The sequence below is a fragment of the Thermobia domestica genome, chromosome 8 (assembly GCF_964235325.1).
Source record: "Thermobia domestica chromosome 8, izTheDome1.hap1.1, whole genome shotgun sequence".
NCBI classification, from domain to species: domain Eukaryota; kingdom Metazoa; phylum Arthropoda; class Insecta; order Zygentoma; family Lepismatidae; genus Thermobia; species Thermobia domestica.
In genome coordinates, this window is record NC_137461.1 from 294,423,946 (window position 1) to 294,444,184 (window position 20,239).

The following is a 20,239-nucleotide window of genomic DNA, read 5'->3' on the forward strand; positions in this document are numbered from 1 at the left end:
CCAAAATTTCCCAAGCAAAAAAGCGAAGCAGAAAAAACCGAGTTTTTTTTCCCAAAAAGCCGGTTTTTTTCCGAGCCCTTGCATCTCTACCCTACACACCAGAGGACCCCTCTACCACTGAGCCACCGCGGCCCCTAGACCATAGTGTTGTATTTGGACAATTCAGTGTCTGCATTACAGAGTATCTTTGACGGTTGAATTACTATATACAGTAAAACTTGTTTCAAACGGGCTATTAAACGGAATATTTCTGGATCCCAAGAATTTAGGGACGAAAAATGTGTTTAAATTCTCTTTATTAAATGGAAACTATGTTACGCGAAAACCGGAAATCAAAATAAGCCATTTAATGGAAGATTTCAAGTTCCGGAATGCAGTGTTTAGAAAATTTCCATACATCCGATGAGAGTTCGCGTATATACATTATGTTATCAGTGAAATAGATAGTCATATGCGAACCGAAAGGGACACAATAGTATAGATGCCCTAAGAATTATACGGAGAGTCTGAAAGAGGATGAGGAGGAGTATGGCATTGAGTTGGAAGAAGAGTGTATGCTAAATACTTATGAAAATGCTGTCAAAAGTTTAAAGAAACTGCCACAATTTATCTTACAGTGAAATAACACTGATAGCAACGTGTACAAAGAACCTTCCTTGACTATTGGAAAAAATAAAGTTAACGTCTGTACAATAATTTTTCTGTTCATTGTAAATTTTACATGAATGAATTCGTAGTAGAAATGAACAATGCGGATTGATTGAGGTACGAAGGCATTCTATTTCATCTCAGTATGACCACTATAGGCATGGACTTATCTTTCTTTAGCAAAAGGCCTACCTTTGTTAACCGGAAATCTATCTTCAATGCAGCTTTTACTGTATTATATTTGATAAACGGAAGAAACAACCGACTTCATATCACGCCAATTCCTCTATTGATGCCACTTTAACGATATACAAAGAGTGAAAAACATATGGCTGGAACGTAGATCGAATACCGGGATTGTTGTAACATAGTTACTAGTGGCATGGCAAGGTATCAGAATCTTAGTTTACTTTCTATCTATTATTTACACATGCGTATCTATTATTTCATACAGATCTCTAGTAGAGGATTTTCTCGATTAAAGTAGCCATCAGATTATTCTGCACAAACTAAGCTAACAAGGAAATCTCAGAATCAAAACTGAAGGCTTGCTGCACCAACTTTCCAAATCACAACACTAACCACATAATTATATTTACGGTAACAAATCATTGCCCACCCTTAGGACAAGAGAGAAATGGAACGAAGCAGAAAGATGGAAGGAAGAGTAAAATACAATATAATACTGGAAAAGATGATCAGCTGTCAAACTTTAACATCTACCAGCCTCCTATAAACTCTATGATGGTCGTTTTTGATTTGATATGCACTGAAAGGCCGCGGTGGCTCTATGGTACAGCGTTCATCTTTCGTGCATGGGGTCCCTGATTCGATCCCAGCTAGCGCGAAGTGGGTTTTATAGTGGACAAATAGGATCCGTGGGTTTTCTTGTTTCCTCCCACTTTAGCCTAGCCGGCATAACCATGGGACGTAAAACTCAAAGATTTCATTTCATTTCTGATTTGCATTGAATGATTCAAGCGAATGACACTGTCGCATCTCTTTTTTTTTTCTTTCTTTACTGCATTCTTTTGAGATAACCGGTACAGTCTCGAGTGATCATATCTCTGATTTCAAAGCTTATATATTTGATCGTATAATCATTATACCTGTACATGAAAAAACGATTTCAGGAAGAAACTCAAAGGCGTATTATTGACTTTATACTCTCACGTTCTTTTAAGTACCATTTCACTGCATTGTAAATTAACTACTAATTATAATACACCATATTTTCAAAATACATAATCCCTTAAGTTTCTATATATACCAATAAGTTTAAAAAGAATGATTTAATTTGAAATAATGAGTGCAATAGAAATAAAACAAATCCTGTGACTTCTTTATAAAAAGTTCGAAAAGAAACAAGCACAAGTTCCAAATTCGTGAGAGTGAGGGAAGGGATTGACATTTAGAAATAATAATAATAATAATAATAATAATAATAATAATAATAATAATAATAATAAAAAAGACCGATATTAAGTATCCAACTCATAGTCTTCGAGGTCGCTGAGATGAATAGTGACACTCCGGATGCAGTTAAAATTCCAAATTGATCCCCCATGCGTATCCTATGGGGAGGGAAGAAGGGGGGTTCAAATACTTTCCATAAACCTATTCAGAACATTTCTGCTAGTGTTTATATGTAAGAAACGCTTAATGGTGAAGATACTTGAATATTAGCTACAACAAACTTGGTTATATCCCAATATGATTACAAGGAGGTATTAAAAAGTTCATGCAATTATCTAGGAGAAATCCACTCTCGAGCTCTCACACTACGATGGTATTAGTCCTCTACACAGTCACCGTGCCTAGCGACCATTTTTGTCAACGCTTCTTCACTTTTCGTAAGCCCATTTTGTAGAAGTCTGCAGTTTAGCTTTGAAACCACAATTGAACCTCAGAAATAACCTCATTCCTACTGTCAAAATGGCGTCCTCTGAGTAGAAGCTTCATTTCTGGGAAAAGAAAGAAGTCACTTGGTGCTAGGTCCGGTGAGTATGGGATGGGACAATATTTCATATTCTAATCCCACTGCCTTTATCATGGCTGCATGGGCGGAATGACCTGGTGCACTGTCTGCCAACAGCAGCGCCTCTTTTGTGACCAATCCACAACGTTTCTTCTTCAGTCCCTCGTAACGTAGTCAGGAAATGGAAATAATAGGTACTAGTTATAGTTTGCCCCTGTACTAGGTAATCTGTCATGATGATCCTTTCACAATCCCAGAAAACGGAAAACATCACATTCGCGACAGAAATTTGCACTTGAGTGTGTGTGTTTTTTCTTTTTTAAGTGGGGGAGGAGAGGTGTTTCCACTGTTTGCTCATTTCCTTTGTTTTTGGGTCATAAAGATAAACCTAACTTCCATCCATAGTCACTAGTCTGTCGGAAAAATCCTCTTCATGCATCTCACAGTGATGCAACACTTCTGCAGCGTCCTCGCGACTTCTCTGCTGCAAGAGTGACAGCAGTTGTGACACACTGTGATAACATTTTGTGTAGATGCAGTTGGTTATGGGACTGATATTTCAAGCAGACTCATATCTATTGCACACATATGCAATGGTTATCCTCCTGTCTTTCATTATGATCTTCTCAACTTTCTCCGTCGAGGTGGCATCATCAGTGAAAGATGATCTTCGAGATCTAGAGGAGTCCGCGGTAGCCATGTGTCCAGTTTGGTTGCCGTTCCTACTTCGATATCATTTCATAGGATGCAATCTCATCCACATAGACGTTTTTCAGCTAATCGTGGATCTGCTTTGCTGATTTCCCCTAAGATAAAGGAACTTAATAACGTTACGTGCCTGAAGCTTGTCAATCATAGCATCTTTAGTGATTTAGGTAGAGGGAAAAAAAATGTTCTAACGAGTCCAGAATTTGCATGAGTAACATACGAGAACCTAATTATAAAATGCATGTCTGAGGGGGTTCATAGTTCGTCACCTTTTAAGTTATTGCACAAACTTTTTGATACCCTCTCGTAATAAGCGAAATACAGTAGCTTTTCTGGAATTTCCACAGAACAACTGGACGAATTAGGGAAATACCAGTTTCAAGGTGTAACGAGTAATAGCGATTTGCCTTATTTTCATTCCATTACGCTAGCAACTTGCAAATTTTCAATATATTCGAGCACAAAGAAGCTGATAGTTATTTTGCGAATTACGTAAAATTAAAAGTGATTTCCTACCTAAAAAGTTCTCCCATTCAGTGTTGAGTTCGACTTGGTAAGCAAGGCAACCCTTCATAACATTAATGCAATAATTATTGCATGCCTTCAGTTCTGGAAGACCCTGGCACGCTGGGCAGTACGTCATCTTCATTACAGCTCGTATACACGCAGGACTAGGACTAATCTGAAAGGAAAGAATTAATATTTCTGAAATAAAGACATCGCAAACATCAGTCTTCAAATTCTCTGCATGGAAGTTGTGCAACTACTATACCTGTAAGTGTTGATATCATTAGCCCCACTACAACTTTATACACACAGCCACCATATTCTCTTGTTAAAAACTTCCAAATAAATTGGCCATTTAGAGCACATTAAAGAAAGGTAAGATTTTATTCGTCTAACGAATCCAATTACAGAAATATTTTGCATGCATGTAGAAGTAGAAAAAATCAATTATAAATGAAAAATAATACAACATAACATTCTAATCATCATCATCATCTTCTTCTTCTTATAATAATAATAATAATAATAATAATAATAATAATAATAAATTTTATTTTATTACTATTTTAATGCTTTGACTATATAGTACTGTATCAGCATTCTTATTTTTTCAAAATTGTATAAACTAGAACTACCGCCATTTTGTATTTGCATTAGCATATGAAAATAGTTTTTTTTTTTTTTTTTTTTTTGTAAATTAAAAAAGGCCTAGATATTATGTATTTATTTATTTACAAACATAATTACAGGTAAACACCAGTTTACTCTGGAATATCTAAATAACATAATGCAATAATAATAATAATAATAATAAATCTAAAGTAATAACGAGAAAGGTTGGCAATAGCGAACTAGAATTTATACATTAAAATGAGTAATGGACAGTTATATGCAGCTTCAGAATTAAATAAATCAACGAGTGTATTGATCTTTCATTGTATAAACTAGAAAGCCAATGGGAAAAAGAACGTACAGTATTGAAAGTCTAGGTGGTACTATATGAAAAATATGTGTTTTATGTGTTTGTGAGAATGGAATTCGGAAATACAATTCTGAGAGTAGCGTTTCGGACTTCAACTGGCAAATGTGTGTTTGTATAGATATTTGAGATCACTTATTTTATGATGAGTGTCAGGTAGTTGAATATTTAGTGTTTGTAACAGTTCGTGTTCTATCATCACACGTGTGTGAGGTATTCTAAAACGTACTATTGCAAGGAAGAGGTTTAAAAATTGAGTTGAGTTGATTTTGAGTTCAACGTCCTGTTAAGCAGCGAGTCTATATGAGACGTGGACCTACTGATTAACGTGGAATCCAAACCACGTGAACTCCCGCCGGGAATGTTTAAAAACTGAGTTGAGCCGGGATAGGTCTGTAGGAGCTCCCATTGTTCAGACAGGTGAACAATATTCCAATTTAGAAGAGATTATTGCCTTGTAGAAGATTGCTAAGGAAGAGAGGTTTCGTATTTCTGTCAATCTGTACAGAAGTCCTAGAATGCGCATCGATTACTTGGTTATAGTATTTATGTTTTGTAAAAGTTATTTGTCTGAAAATTAACTCCGAGATCCTTTGATTATTGACACTCGTGATGGGTGAACTATTTATGCTGTATGAGTTGTGTACAATATATTTCTTTAGGGAAAATGTTATGGATCTGCTCTTATTGGGATCCACTTTTACGAGCCATGTTACATCTAGAAGAAAAATTATTTGTGTCATTTTGAAGTATTACATTAGGAGTAGTTGATTCAACCGACTTTTCTTTACATCACATAGTCTATACTGCAAATTTGATTAGCTAATTCAGCATTTCTCAAGCTATGGTCCGTGGACCACAAATGTCTTCGAGGTATGCTATTGTGATTCTCTGAAATCGAACTTTCGTCGAAAAAAAGACAGAAAAAATCAAATTCAAGTGAATTACTTATTACATATTATAGTTGAGAATCGCAAATTGATATAGGTTAAATAAAGATTATATATTTTGATAAGATAAACATCATTCATATAGCTTCCTATTCGTAAAATTTGGCGTACAAATAAATAACCGACATTTCAAATAGCACGTTAACTCGCTCATCCTAAACGTGCTTCCGGGGAAAGAATCGATTACCAAATTAGATCCCAGTCACTCACTGATGCGATTTCAACCCCTGTAATTCCTGGCTGTTCCTAAAACGATTGTTTGTGCAACAAAATCTAGCTTCTGACAGTTCGGTAGAGCGCATCGAATATTATTGGCGCTGTCGTCAAAGGCTCTGTAACAAACACAGCAGCTCTGGCGACAAGTCATAATTTTATAATCGTGAAAAATATAACAGGAACAATTGATTTCCAAATAGGAACAATAACAGTACTTGGAATATTGTTATTCTACAAGTAAAGTAAAGAATATATTAATAAACTGTTTTTACCTTGAGTTTACATCAACTTTGAAACTTAAGCAGCTTCAATATTTTTATTCACCTAATGTAAAGACTTCGCAATCTTCTAATACTGAATCGAATACCAAAGACTTCGCCCAAAAACTTCGCAATCTTCTAATACTGAATCGAATACCAAAAACTTCGCAATCTTCTAATACTGAATCGAATACCAAAAACTTCGCCCAAAAACTTCGCAATCTTCTAATACTGAATCGAATACCAAAGACTTCGCAATCTTCTAATACTGAATCGAATACCAAAGACTTCGCAATCTTCTAATATTGAATCGAATACCAAAAACTTCGCAATCTTCTAATACTGAATCGAATACCATAAACTTCGCAATCTTCTAATACTGAATCGAATACCAAAAACTTCGCAATCTTCTAATACTGACTCGAATGCCAAAAACTTCGCAATCTTCTAATACTGAATCGAATACCAAAAACTTCGCAATCTTCTAATACTGAATCGAATACCAAAAATTTCGCAATCTTCTAATACTGAATCGAATACCAAAAATTTCGCAATCTTCTAATACTGAATCGAATACCAAAAATTTCGCAATCTTCTAATACTGAATCGAATACCAAAAGTTTCGCAATCTTCTTATACTGAATCGAATACCAAAAACTTCGCAATCTTCTTATACTGAATCGAATACCAAAAACTTCGCAATCTTCTAATACTGAATCGAATACCAAAAACTTCGCAATCTTCTAATACTGAATCGAATACCAAAACTTCGCAATCTTCTAATACTGAATCGAATACCAAAGACTTCGCAATCTTCTAATACTGAATCGAATACCAAAGACTTCGCAATCTTCTAATACTGAATCGAATACCAAAGACCTCGCAATCTTCTAATATTGAATCCAATATTAAAAACTTCGCAATCTTCTAATACTGAACCGAATACCAAAGACTTCACAAGCTTCTAATACGGAATCGAATACCAAAGACTTCGCAATGTTTTAATACTGAATCGAATACCAAAGACTTCGCAATCTTCTAATATTGAATCCAATATTAAAAACTTCGCAATCTTCTAATACTGAATCGAATACCAAAGACTTCGCAATCTTCTAATACTGAATCGAATACCAAAAACTTCGCAATCTTCTAATACTGACTCGAATGCCAAAAACTTCGCAATCTTCTAATACTGAATCGAATACCAAAAACTTCGCAATCTTCTAATACTGAATCGAATACCAAAAATTTCGCAATCTTCTAATACTGAATCGAATACCAAAAATTTCGCAATCTTCTAATACTGAATCGAATACCAAAAATTTCGCAATCTTCTTATACTGAATCGAATACCAAAAACTTCGCAATCTTCTAATACTGAATCGAATACCAAAACTTCGCAATCTTCTAATACTGAATCGAATACCAAAGACTTCGCAATTTTCTAATACTGAATCGAATACCAAAGACTTCGCAATCTTCTAATACTGAATCGAATACCAAAGACCTCGCAATCTTCTAATATTGAATCCAATATTAAAAACTTCGCAATCTTCTAATACTGAACCGAATACCAAAGACTTCGCAATCTTCTAATATTGAATCTAATATTAAAAACTTCGCAATCTTCTAATACTGAATCGAATACCAAAGACTTCGCAATCTTCTAATATTGAATCCAATATTAAAAACTTCGCAATCTTCTAATACTGAATCGAATACCAAAGACTTCGCAATCTTCTAATACTGAATCGAATACCAAAAACTTCGCAATCTTCTAATACTGACTCGAATGCCAAAAACTTCGCAATCTTCTAATACTGAATCGAATACCAAAAACTTCGCAATCTTCTAATACTGAATCGAATACCAAAAATTTCGCAATCTTCTAATACTGAATCGAATACCAAAAATTTCGCAATCTTCTAATACTGAATCGAATACCAAAAATTTCGCAATCTTCTAATACTGAATCGAATACCAAAAGTTTCGCAATCTTCTTATACTGAATCGAATACCAAAAACTTCGCAATCTTCTTATACTGAATCGAATACCAAAAACTTTGCAATCTTCTAATACTGAATCGAATACCAAAACTTCGCAATCTTCTAATACTGAATCGAATACCAAAGACTTCGCAATTTTCTAATACTGAATCGAATACCAAAGACTTCGCAATCTTCTAATACTGAATCGAATACCAAAGACCTCGCAATCTTCTAATATTGAATCCAATATTAAAAACTTCGCAATCTTCTAATACTGAACCGAATACCAAAGACTTCGCAATCTTCTAATATTGAATCTAATATTAAAAACTTCGCAATCTTCTAATACTGAATCGAATACCAAAGACTTCGCAATCTTCTAATATTGAATCCAATATTAAAAACTTCGCAATCTTCTAATACTGAATCGAATACCAAAGACTTCGCAATCTTCTAATACCGAATCGAATACCAAAAACTTCGCAATCTTCTAATACTGAATCGAATACCATAAACTTCGCAATCTTCTAATACTGAATCGAATACCATAAACTTCGCAATCTTCTAATACTGAATCGAATACCATAAACTTCGCAATCTTCTAATACTGAATCGAATACCAAAAACTTCGCAATCTTCTAATACTGACTCGAATGCCAAAAACTTCGCAATCTTCTAATACTGAATCGAATACCAAAAACTTCGCAATCTTCTAATACTGAATCGAATACCAAAAATTTCGCAATCTTCTAATACTGAATCGAATACCAAAAATTTCGCAATCTTCTAATACTGAATCGAATACCAAAAATTTCGCAATCTTCTAATACTGAATCGAATACCAAAAGTTTCGCAATCTTCTTATACTGAATCGAATACCAAAAACTTCGCAATCTTCTTATACTGAATCGAATACCAAAAACTTCGCAATCTTCTAATACTGAATCGAATACCAAAAACTTCGCAATCTTCTAATACTGAATCGAATACCAAAACTTCGCAATCTTCTAATACTGAATCGAATACCAAAGACTTCGCAATCTTCTAATACTGAATCGAATACCAAAGACTTCGCAATCTTCTAATACTGAATCGAATACCAAAGACCTCGCAATCTTCTAATATTGAATCCAATATTAAAAACTTCGCAATCTTCTAATACTGAACCGAATACCAAAGACTTCACAAGCTTCTAATACGGAATCGAATACCAAAGACTTCGCAATGTTTTAATACTGAATCGAATACCAAAGACTTCGCAATCTTCTAATATTGAATCCAATATTAAAAACTTCGCAATCTTCTAATACTGAATCGAATACCAAAGACTTCGCAATCTTCTAATACTGAATCGAATACCAAAAACTTCGCAATCTTCTAATACTGACTCGAATGCCAAAAACTTCGCAATCTTCTAATACTGAATCGAATACCAAAAACTTCGCAATCTTCTAATACTGAATCGAATACCAAAAATTTCGCAATCTTCTAATACTGAATCGAATACCAAAAATTTCGCAATCTTCTAATACTGAATCGAATACCAAAAATTTCGCAATCTTCTTATACTGAATCGAATACCAAAAACTTCGCAATCTTCTAATACTGAATCGAATACCAAAACTTCGCAATCTTCTAATACTGAATCGAATACCAAAGACTTCGCAATTTTCTAATACTGAATCGAATACCAAAGACTTCGCAATCTTCTAATACTGAATCGAATACCAAAGACCTCGCAATCTTCTAATATTGAATCCAATATTAAAAACTTCGCAATCTTCTAATACTGAACCGAATACCAAAGACTTCGCAATCTTCTAATATTGAATCTAATATTAAAAACTTCGCAATCTTCTAATACTGAATCGAATACCAAAGACTTCGCAATCTTCTAATATTGAATCCAATATTAAAAACTTCGCAATCTTCTAATACTGAATCGAATACCAAAGACTTCGCAATCTTCTAATACTGAATCGAATACCAAAAACTTCGCAATCTTCTAATACTGACTCGAATGCCAAAAACTTCGCAATCTTCTAATACTGAATCGAATACCAAAAACTTCGCAATCTTCTAATACTGAATCGAATACCAAAAATTTCGCAATCTTCTAATACTGAATCGAATACCAAAAATTTCGCAATCTTCTAATACTGAATCGAATACCAAAAATTTCGCAATCTTCTAATACTGAATCGAATACCAAAAGTTTCGCAATCTTCTTATACTGAATCGAATACCAAAAACTTCGCAATCTTCTTATACTGAATCGAATACCAAAAACTTTGCAATCTTCTAATACTGAATCGAATACCAAAACTTCGCAATCTTCTAATACTGAATCGAATACCAAAGACTTCGCAATTTTCTAATACTGAATCGAATACCAAAGACTTCGCAATCTTCTAATACTGAATCGAATACCAAAGACCTCGCAATCTTCTAATATTGAATCCAATATTAAAAACTTCGCAATCTTCTAATACTGAACCGAATACCAAAGACTTCGCAATCTTCTAATATTGAATCTAATATTAAAAACTTCGCAATCTTCTAATACTGAATCGAATACCAAAGACTTCGCAATCTTCTAATATTGAATCCAATATTAAAAACTTCGCAATCTTCTAATACTGAATCGAATACCAAAGACTTCGCAATCTTCTAATACCGAATCGAATACCAAAAACTTCGCAATCTTCTAATACTGAATCGAATACCATAAACTTCGCAATCTTCTAATACTGAATCGAATACCATAAACTTCGCAATCTTCTAATACTGAATCGAATACCAAAAATTTCGCAATCTTCTAATACTGAATCGAATACCAAAAACTTCGCAATCTTCTAATACTGTATCGAATACCAAAGACTTCGCAATCTTCTAATACTGAATCGAATACCAAAAACTTCGCAATCTTCTAATACTGAATCGAATACCAAAGACTTCGCAATATTCTAATACTGAATCGAATACCAAAGACTTCGCAATCTTCTAATACTGAATCGAATACCAAAGACCTCGCAATCTTCTAATATTGAATCCAATATTAAAAACTTCGCAATCTTCTAATACTGAACCGAATACCAAAGACTTCACAAGCTTCTAATACTGAATCGAATACCAAAGACTTCGCAATCTTTTAATACTGAATCGAATACCAAAGACTTCGCAATCTTCTAATAGTGAACCGAATACCAAAGACTTCGCAATCTTCTAATATTGAATCTAATATTAAAAACTTCGCAATCTTCTAATACTGAATCGAATACCAAAGACTTCGCAATCTTCTAATACTGAATCGAATACCAAAAATTTCGCAATCTTCTAATACTGAATCGAATACCAAAAAGTAACTTCATTAAATTTTTACAAAGTTAGGCTAATTACTCAATGGCTTTTCCAAAACATACTAAGTTACTGCTTCCATATACTTCGAATACAAATTCTTGTGCAAACAGGCAACTAAAAGATTTTCTTTTATTGCAGTAACTCGAAGACAGGCATCAGAACAAAAAATTATCAACAACAAATGATTCACTACGATTGGTTTCCTGTTATCCTTTCAAAAATTTAATGAACTGTTTTATTTAACCATTTTCATTATAGCTCATCTTTCGTACATGTCCTAGTCGCTATTAATATATAGCTCCGAACTAAGTTTTATGTCAATGCATTTAAAGAATTAAGTTGTCACAACTCGTACCTCAATTAGCGAAAGAGTTAAAGCTATTACAAAAGATATGACTACAATCGTCTACAAAGTACTTACTGTAGCGACTTTAGAGACGACTTCGTGCGCCACATTAAGAGCTTGTACTAAAGTCCTTGTAGCTACAAAAGAGCGCTTTATCTGGACTGAGAGCTTGTGCGGGACATCGCCAAATGGTTTCAGTTCCTTCATGTGTTCACTCACGCATGCTAAATACCTGAAAAACAATAAATAATTATAATGATTGTCATTATCGCAAAGGCTTTGTAGGTAATGTAAATAATCAACTGATACCAGTTCAAGAATGTCTAAAATAGTTTTAAATACACCTGGTTGGTTGGTAGATTGTAATTTAAACTTCAGTAATGAAAATGTGTGCCAACTGCTTTCTTTAAATAAATAAATAAGCACTATCAAAAACAAAACAAGCTCATTCATTTTATTTCAGGATGTGTATCGATGAATAAAATAAACCTATCAAGGCTTAAATTGCAGTAAAGGAAACGTCTCTATATCTTCAGCAGGATGAAGCGTCACACATCATGGCCAAAATTCGGTACATTTTTGGACATCAAGAGGCTTTATCCACCGCACACGCTTTTTTTTTTTTTTTTTTTTTTTAATAATGGGTGATAGCAGCGGAAGTACTGGAAGAACGTTAACAGGTTGACTGCCATGAGCACCATATATGATGCTCATTCACCTTATTTTTCTGTGGGGCCATGAGCACCATATATGATGCTGATGCTCGATATCACACATTACAAACCTATTCAGGTTCTTGAGCATCATATATAATGCTCATTGTCACAAATTACTGTGAGACCATGAGCATGACATATGGTGCTCGGTTCCCATAGGTACATTTTCGGGAGAAGCAAAATATCGCGACAAAACCGTGACATGACTATCCATAATTGAGCCAAAGGTAAGAAGAAATTTATGGCCTCCTGGGGGCAGTACCCTCAAATCACCTTGGCTGTCAAACTGTTAAATAAAGTTGCATTGGGTTCAATATTATCTGGTCGCAAATCATGGCAATTTTTAATTTTTTACAAATGAAGTACTTCTGCTTCTAATTTCGTTGCAATATTTTCTCAACGCTGAAATTATTAAAATACTGGCAGGTTCAGCAACGAGCGGGACACTTTATAGCACTAATATTACCATAATTTTAGCAGTATTAGCAATAATATCACCACTGATATTGCTTTGTCAGACTGGACGTAATAAAACGAATACCAATTTACTCTATCAATGATTCATTGTGCCTCTTCTTCTCTATTATACACCGCTCCCTGATGACCATATGATTGGCTTCCCGTTAGTTGGTTTCAGCGCGAGACCCGAGTTTAATTCCCGACAGACGCTCGTGTCATTCGGATCCTATGTTAAAGTATTGCACCACGTTTATATTGCTTCTGCGCTCCCCTGGACGTTAACCACAAAAACATCAAACCAATATACAAAATATGACAAACTACATCTAAGAATCTCGTACATACATAAATCACTTTACCTCTCGTCAAAACGATATTGTGCATTCAACTCTGTGAACATCTTCTGATACAAAGTATTGAAGAAGTTCTCCATTGCATCCTCTAGGTCCACTCGGCCTTTGGCATAGTACCTCTCCAACTCCTCGAATAAGTCCGTGAACACGTAGGAATTCCGTTCGTATATTATGCCGTAAGTGCGGATGAACATGTCATGGAAATCCTTCTTTGATTCCGCCAATAGATCGGTAAAGAATTCTGGAAAATAAGACACTAATGTCAAGAAGGACACTAATTTTAAATGGTAGAACTGTAAATAACATTTTCTTAAATATAGTTTATAGTTTATAGGCGCACTTGTATGTATCGTCCATCCAAAACCACTTTACACACAACACTACCTTTTTATTTCTATTGACACTTTGATTATGGCATCAGTGTCGTGCCACGACAATATATTACTTGAAACTTATGCTAAAGGCATTGTCATGGCTTACCTTACTCTGAAAAGTCTGTTGTATTTGATGGTCCTCTGTCAACGTTTCACGAAAACCTGAACCATACGCGACACCATTTGGCAGATTTCAAGGCCAAATATTTGCGTACCCCGTTGTTCACAGTGTCAACTGTTTCCGATAGTCGTCATGTGGAAAATGCGCAAGACGAGTAAAACAAACTATAATCTGCAGGAGAATGTATGGACCGCATGAGTGCTGTATTAATTCGAATCTTTGGAGTCTTCGCGTAGTTACCGTGACTGGTGGCACAGGGAGCTATCGATCCAAAGCAGAACCTTCTTCCTGTTAACTAAAGTTTTGTGTTTCTGTCGCTAACATCATGAAACCTCTGTATACTTTTGGTTTTGTGCTATTACAAAAAGGAAATATGTCTTAACTACTCTGTACTTAGAAGAACTTTCTGGAATTACAATAAACTCAGCCTCCATTTTCATTCTAGTGTATTAGCTAAGAATTTATTAGGATTTCGTAATTTTTCAGTTTGTTATGCCAAGAATCGTCTCTCAACTCTATAATAAATAATCTATATTCTAGACGTTAATAAATAATTGAAGACTCTTTCCCCGTGTCTGCTATTTCATTTTAATTTAGTAAAGGATTTTAAACAAATCATTACTTCAAAGCCACTGTTATAATTAACGTTTCCTGCTTTTATAGCTGCTTAAAGAACGAAAGGAACAGTTATCTAAATTATTCTCACTCACCTCTATGTTACTTGGAGACCGATAAAGCACATAACCATCTGAAGTATTATATATATATGAGTATATTATACATATATATATATATATAATGCCTTCTTTCCTCCGGAAGTACAGATTGCTACTTTCCCTTTCTTTCTTTTTTAAACATATTTCTATTTCTTACATTTTATTATTATTATTATTATTATTATTATTATTATTATTATTATTATTATTATTATTATTATTATTATTATTATTATTGAGATTCCTTTCTTTAGGGTGTGTATCTTCAAAACCTGTTCAAACAATTTGTAACTTGAAAAATAATTTGTAGTAATTGATTCTTTACAATGGCACTGACTTATTCGCCTTTAAACAAACCTTTGTTTTCTTCTTAGGTAGGATGTTCATGGTTAACAACTCTCTTCAGTTTCTCCATTGAAGAAGCAATAAAAAAATCAAGGACGAACTGTTCATGGGCAGAAATACAATCATTCAGATTAGGGGAAGGTATCACAATGTTGGTAGACAGTAAGAAAAAATTACAAGACAGCGGAATTCAACAAATCCTTAGCAGCAAATCCAACATGAAGATCAACAAAAGCAAAACAAAAGTTATGAGATGTGCAAGGAACACACACACACACAAACATACACAAAAAAATGAAGATCAAAATGAGATAAATTTGGTGGAAAAATACCAAGCGATAATAGGTCCACACGAGATGTAAAATCCGTAATAGCTCAGGAGAAGAAAAACAAAAACTTCTAACCGGAAACGACACAAAACTCAAGAAAAGGCTATGGATAGACTCTTATAATAATGTGAGGGACAGATTCTTAGAAGAGCAAAAACGGAGAATGAAGGCCTCAGAAATGTGGTGCACAGGAGGATGTTGAATATTAGATCCGTAGAGAAGGCACCAAATAAGAAAGTACTGAAAATGGTAGGAGAAAAGCGAAATAACTCAAGAATATTTCGAAAAGAAGAGATAGAATGATCAGACACATTATAAGACAAGGAGGAATCATGCTATACAGGGAATGGCAGCAGAAGGCAAAACACCCAGAATAAAGCCGCGATTCAAATATACGGCCTCTATATCTGTTTGTATCATCATTCAACGTTTCACTTAAATTCCTTTGCCTGTGTTTGAAGACGAATGCTGTGTTCATATGTGTTGACTCAGTTTCCTATCAACTTGTGATTTGGATTTATTCCTCACAAACCACGATGGGCCTTACGTAACAACACGACTTTTTAATCAAATAAAGTGGGATCAGTGTGTAGTTACCTCTGATTTTCTTGAATATTGCGCAGGCATAATAACTTATATTGCTTGGCGGGCGGGAACCGAAACAGGAGAGAAAGAACGCCACGTTATATTGTAAGTCGCAGTGAATCACAGAACATCGTGTTACCTCAGTTTGTAGTTACTTTTTAACTTTTTTTATTTTTTTAAGACGAAACTTTAATGTTGGTCTCTCCACGTTCTCAGGAGTTCGCACTCTTCTTGGAGCTCCATGTTTCAATCCAACACACTACCAATCTTCAAATTTGCCAATATGGTATGGAGACTCATGCCAATATGGTATGGAGACAGAACCTTACCATGTCGACCAACACTAAAGTTTTGCACTTCTGTCCCAGATTTACTTTCGTAATAACTACGAACTGAGGTAACACGATGTTCTGTGTTCCAATGCTCCATTGCGACTGACCATATAACGTGGTGTTCTTTCCTCTTTTGGTTCCCACCCCGCAAACCAATAAATCATTACATCTGCAAAATAATAAAGTTCGAAATCTGCCAGCTGGCTCGGCGCCACCTTAGATTGCTTGTCGTCATGAATCGAACCCGCAAAGACATGGTTTTTCACAAATAGATATCACATACACCTGCTCCATTCTATTTTTGAAAATCAGGGAAGGTCCTTTATTATTGTGATTATTCAAATAATTTTACATATCATGATAGGTGCAAAAAATGTATAGCACAGTAAATATTTCAAAACTCACTTCAGAGAAAATGTTAGACACACAGATATATAGATAGACAGAAAGAGAGAACTCACTATACAGTCTTTGAAATATTAAAAGAGAGTGGATTATTATTTGCAATTTCCAAAAATTAGGAAGGATCTACCTCAGCGGAATAGGTAGCAAGGACGGACTTCCAACTTAGCATATTGCAATCATCAATGCATAAACAAATATAAAATGGTAGAGGACATAAATGAACATTCCTTTATTTACATGATACAGTAGAAATTTTGCCTAGTTTAAAAGATGTTATATGGTACGTTACGCTAGAAATTCGCATGTATTATCTACAGTAAAGGTTCCTGAATTCTGATAATTTTACGTGATAAATATTTCATACTACAGAAACAATATATTTTTAATTTTAGTCAGGAGACTGGCTCTGTTATAATGTATAAGCACGCAATCTTTTGATTCGAATAATCACTTTTATTCATTATCTTCTGCATCTGTATATTCCTGAAAAAGTATTAGAGCAAAAGTATTACTCTACACCAATAAAGAAATATTACTATTAAATGCATATACCGATATAGTTGATGAATTATACTGAGTAATGTATTTCAACAACACTTGTGTAAAGAAACAGTTTTGGCTCCTCTTAGAAAAGAAGAAAAAAAAAAAAGAGGGATACAATCTACTTACGTAAACGAAGTGAAAGGATATGAAGATGTTAACATAAATTTTTCCGAAAAAAATTTCGCTCCCTCTTCTTTTGAAAAAAATAATTGTACAAATATCTAGCCTAAACCAAGATTCTACCCATCAAGGTTAGGCAGTTGATATTACTTATAGAACTATACACGGTGTTCGGGCTAAATTTGATATTTACTGGTCAAAGACAACAGGGAATGTCTTAGTCAAAATGGAATATATTGCAAACATGGAAAAGTGATATAAAAATGATAACACGAAAATTGAAATCACTCAAAAAAAAAAAAAAAAAAAAAAGTATGGATTCGACTCTGGAATCTGGTACATGCAGCACACACAGTCTCCCGAGGGAGAAACCGTATGTACCAGTTCCTGTCGATCAAATGAGTTTTTGTGTAACAGAAAAATACTGTTAGTTACTTGCTCAACCACATACCGCACAGAATAATCCATAGGATTGCAATCAGTGAGTTAGGAAGTCACATGTAGAGAACGGTGAAATGATTTAAAAAAACAGTGATAAATACTTCTGAGTCTTCCCAGTGGTATCTTCCTGCCACATATACAGCTTTCCAGAAACCGCCCTCTCCGCCCAAAGCTTGGCCAAGGTGTACAAGAGCTCTACATAGTCACTCGAACTAAGCCTGAGTTCCTGTTGAAAGACACCATCACCCTTACTGCAGACACACCATCCAAACACCATCACATTTTTGGGAACTCTTGTAACCATGACACGACGAACAATCGATGGATTGTAGGCAAACCATCTGTTGTTCTGGGAGTTATATACCAGGTCCTTACAAAAGCTTTTTTTTTTTTTCCTTCTTTTTCTTTTCATTAGAAAACTTTGCCCCTGTTTACCGAAATGCTTCATTTTTAAAGTTTTTTTTTCCTCCTTTGATTAGCCGGTTTGCTCGAGACTTTTGCCCAGCCTTTAAAACCCCTTGTAGGTGTGATAACAGAGGTCCTCATTCACAACAGGTTCATGGCAGACGCTGTAACATCCATTTCCCACGCTAGAGCTCGCATTCATTTGTTTTTCGTCACTTTGTCCTGCAATTGTTAAGATGAATTCTGGTGTTGAGTGGCAACTGGAACGTCGTCTCTGTGTTCTTCTGGAAGCTGCAGTTTTCATCGCACCTCTGCATTTCACTCGTAATGCTTTCACAATGTTCATGTACCATACAGCAGCTGCCTTGATTGTCCGGAACGAATCCTTATGACGCAGGTTAACTCATTTCCAATGTTCCGTTGGTTCCCACTCATTTGGACATTATGTGTATATTTGAAATGGCAGAGTAAAAACATATTTAGATTCTGACAAATACACGGTGGCCAAAAAGTTCCTTAACTCCTGTACTTCATTCCTACATTAATAACACTTGCAGTATTTGTCCAAAATGTTCATATGTGCACCTCCATTATCCCTGCACAGCTTGAAATGCTTCATTGTCCTCCTACTTATCCAGTTTAGCAGTTGCGACGTCACAAACTGAAAGGCTTCAAGCACACTTGCCCAAAGAGCATCATTGTTTATGTACCGCTTCTTTCTGACGTGTGATCTGATGATACCACTGGGTATTATCTGGTGTCATAAGGTCCGGATTTCGAAGCGGTCAAGGATAAGGAGCTGATTAATTTGGGGACCTAAGACCTATCCACCGGCCAGGTGATCCAGCGTGTTCGTAAACAACCGTTGATGCCCAGATTCTGCACCTGTGGAAGAAGCCAGTCATTCGATATCTCCAAATAGGTAACCTGGGTCACGGAACCTTCAATGACGTACGGATCAAAGATGTGTTGTTCAGCCATTTCCGCCCAAAGCATGGCATGCGGAGGATTGTTATCAATTTCTTAACAAAAATATGAAGACGTTCCTATCCTGCAAACTTCGATAAATAGAACATTCATCAAAGGTATGAAACGCAATTTCGACCAGGAATTGTGGGGAAGGCCTCCAGCAAGATTCTGCATGCTTCATACCAGCGGTTTAAGTCATCGTCGGTTAGATCATTGATGGCCATTGGCCGGAATGAGCGTGGGCCTATGTTTCCTTTCGGTATGATGGACGACCGGAACGAAGGGTATCCAAAACACTTCCCAGACGTAAAGCTGTCTTCTCCCACGTGATCGAAGTCTGACGACTTGTTGGTTCACGAAACGTATCCATCACCTGCAGTATATTTTCGTTGTGCTTTCGTTCATGGATCCACCAACACTTCCCATTAAGCGCTTCTCCAAAACGAGGTCACTGGAACCTCCATTGTTGTTCACAAAACACGGAAAAGCGAGACAATGAACTGGTTAATGACGGACTTTATTCTCTTCTCTCTACGAGCACTCACGTGAGGAGCAATGTTGCCTTATCAATAATCAGGATGGGAGGTTCAAATCTGAAATATCCTAACACCTTATTTTGTTACATATATTTAATTCAGCTGGAAAAGGACTTTCTGGCCAGACTGTACACTGTGACACCACATATTTATTTTCACCATACAATGTGTCCAATTTAGCCCGAACATCTAGTACATATCTCTTGACCCTAAATAGATCATCTCAAAAAATTAAAATACCTTTCTAGTAATAAATAAATAAATAAATAAATAATAATAAACGTTGGGTGGAAGGAGGGGTAATGGAGTCAGAAGGTTCTAATACACTAGTCTTACGGGAACACCATTTCGGTCCCATACAAATTCGTCATCTGGACATGGTCATGCAGGCAGAAAACCTATTGTAGCATACCAAATTTTAATACCCAGAAATTATTGCAAATATTTAAACTTCTGTAAAAACCTATGTAAACAATTCAAGCCTGGCTTGAGAACAAAATATTAACTGTCTGAATTGAATGAATTAAGTCAACGTTGTTTCCAGGATCT

General features: G+C 35.3%; 1 protein-coding gene across 1 annotated transcript in view; it reads right to left on the reverse strand.

Annotated features, from left to right (window-relative positions):
- dlp (glypican dally-like) overlaps nt 1–20,239 on the reverse strand; it is a 55,811-nt gene that overhangs the window by 18,418 nt on the left and 17,154 nt on the right. Inside the window, exons 3-5 of the mRNA XM_081770017.1 lie at nt 13,476–13,710; nt 12,017–12,173; nt 3,851–4,016 (exon numbers count right to left, since the gene is read on the reverse strand). Of these exons, the coding sequence (XP_081626143.1) occupies nt 3,851–4,016; nt 12,017–12,173; nt 13,476–13,710 (558 nt within the window). The remainder of the gene's footprint in view (nt 1–3,850; nt 4,017–12,016; nt 12,174–13,475; nt 13,711–20,239) is intronic.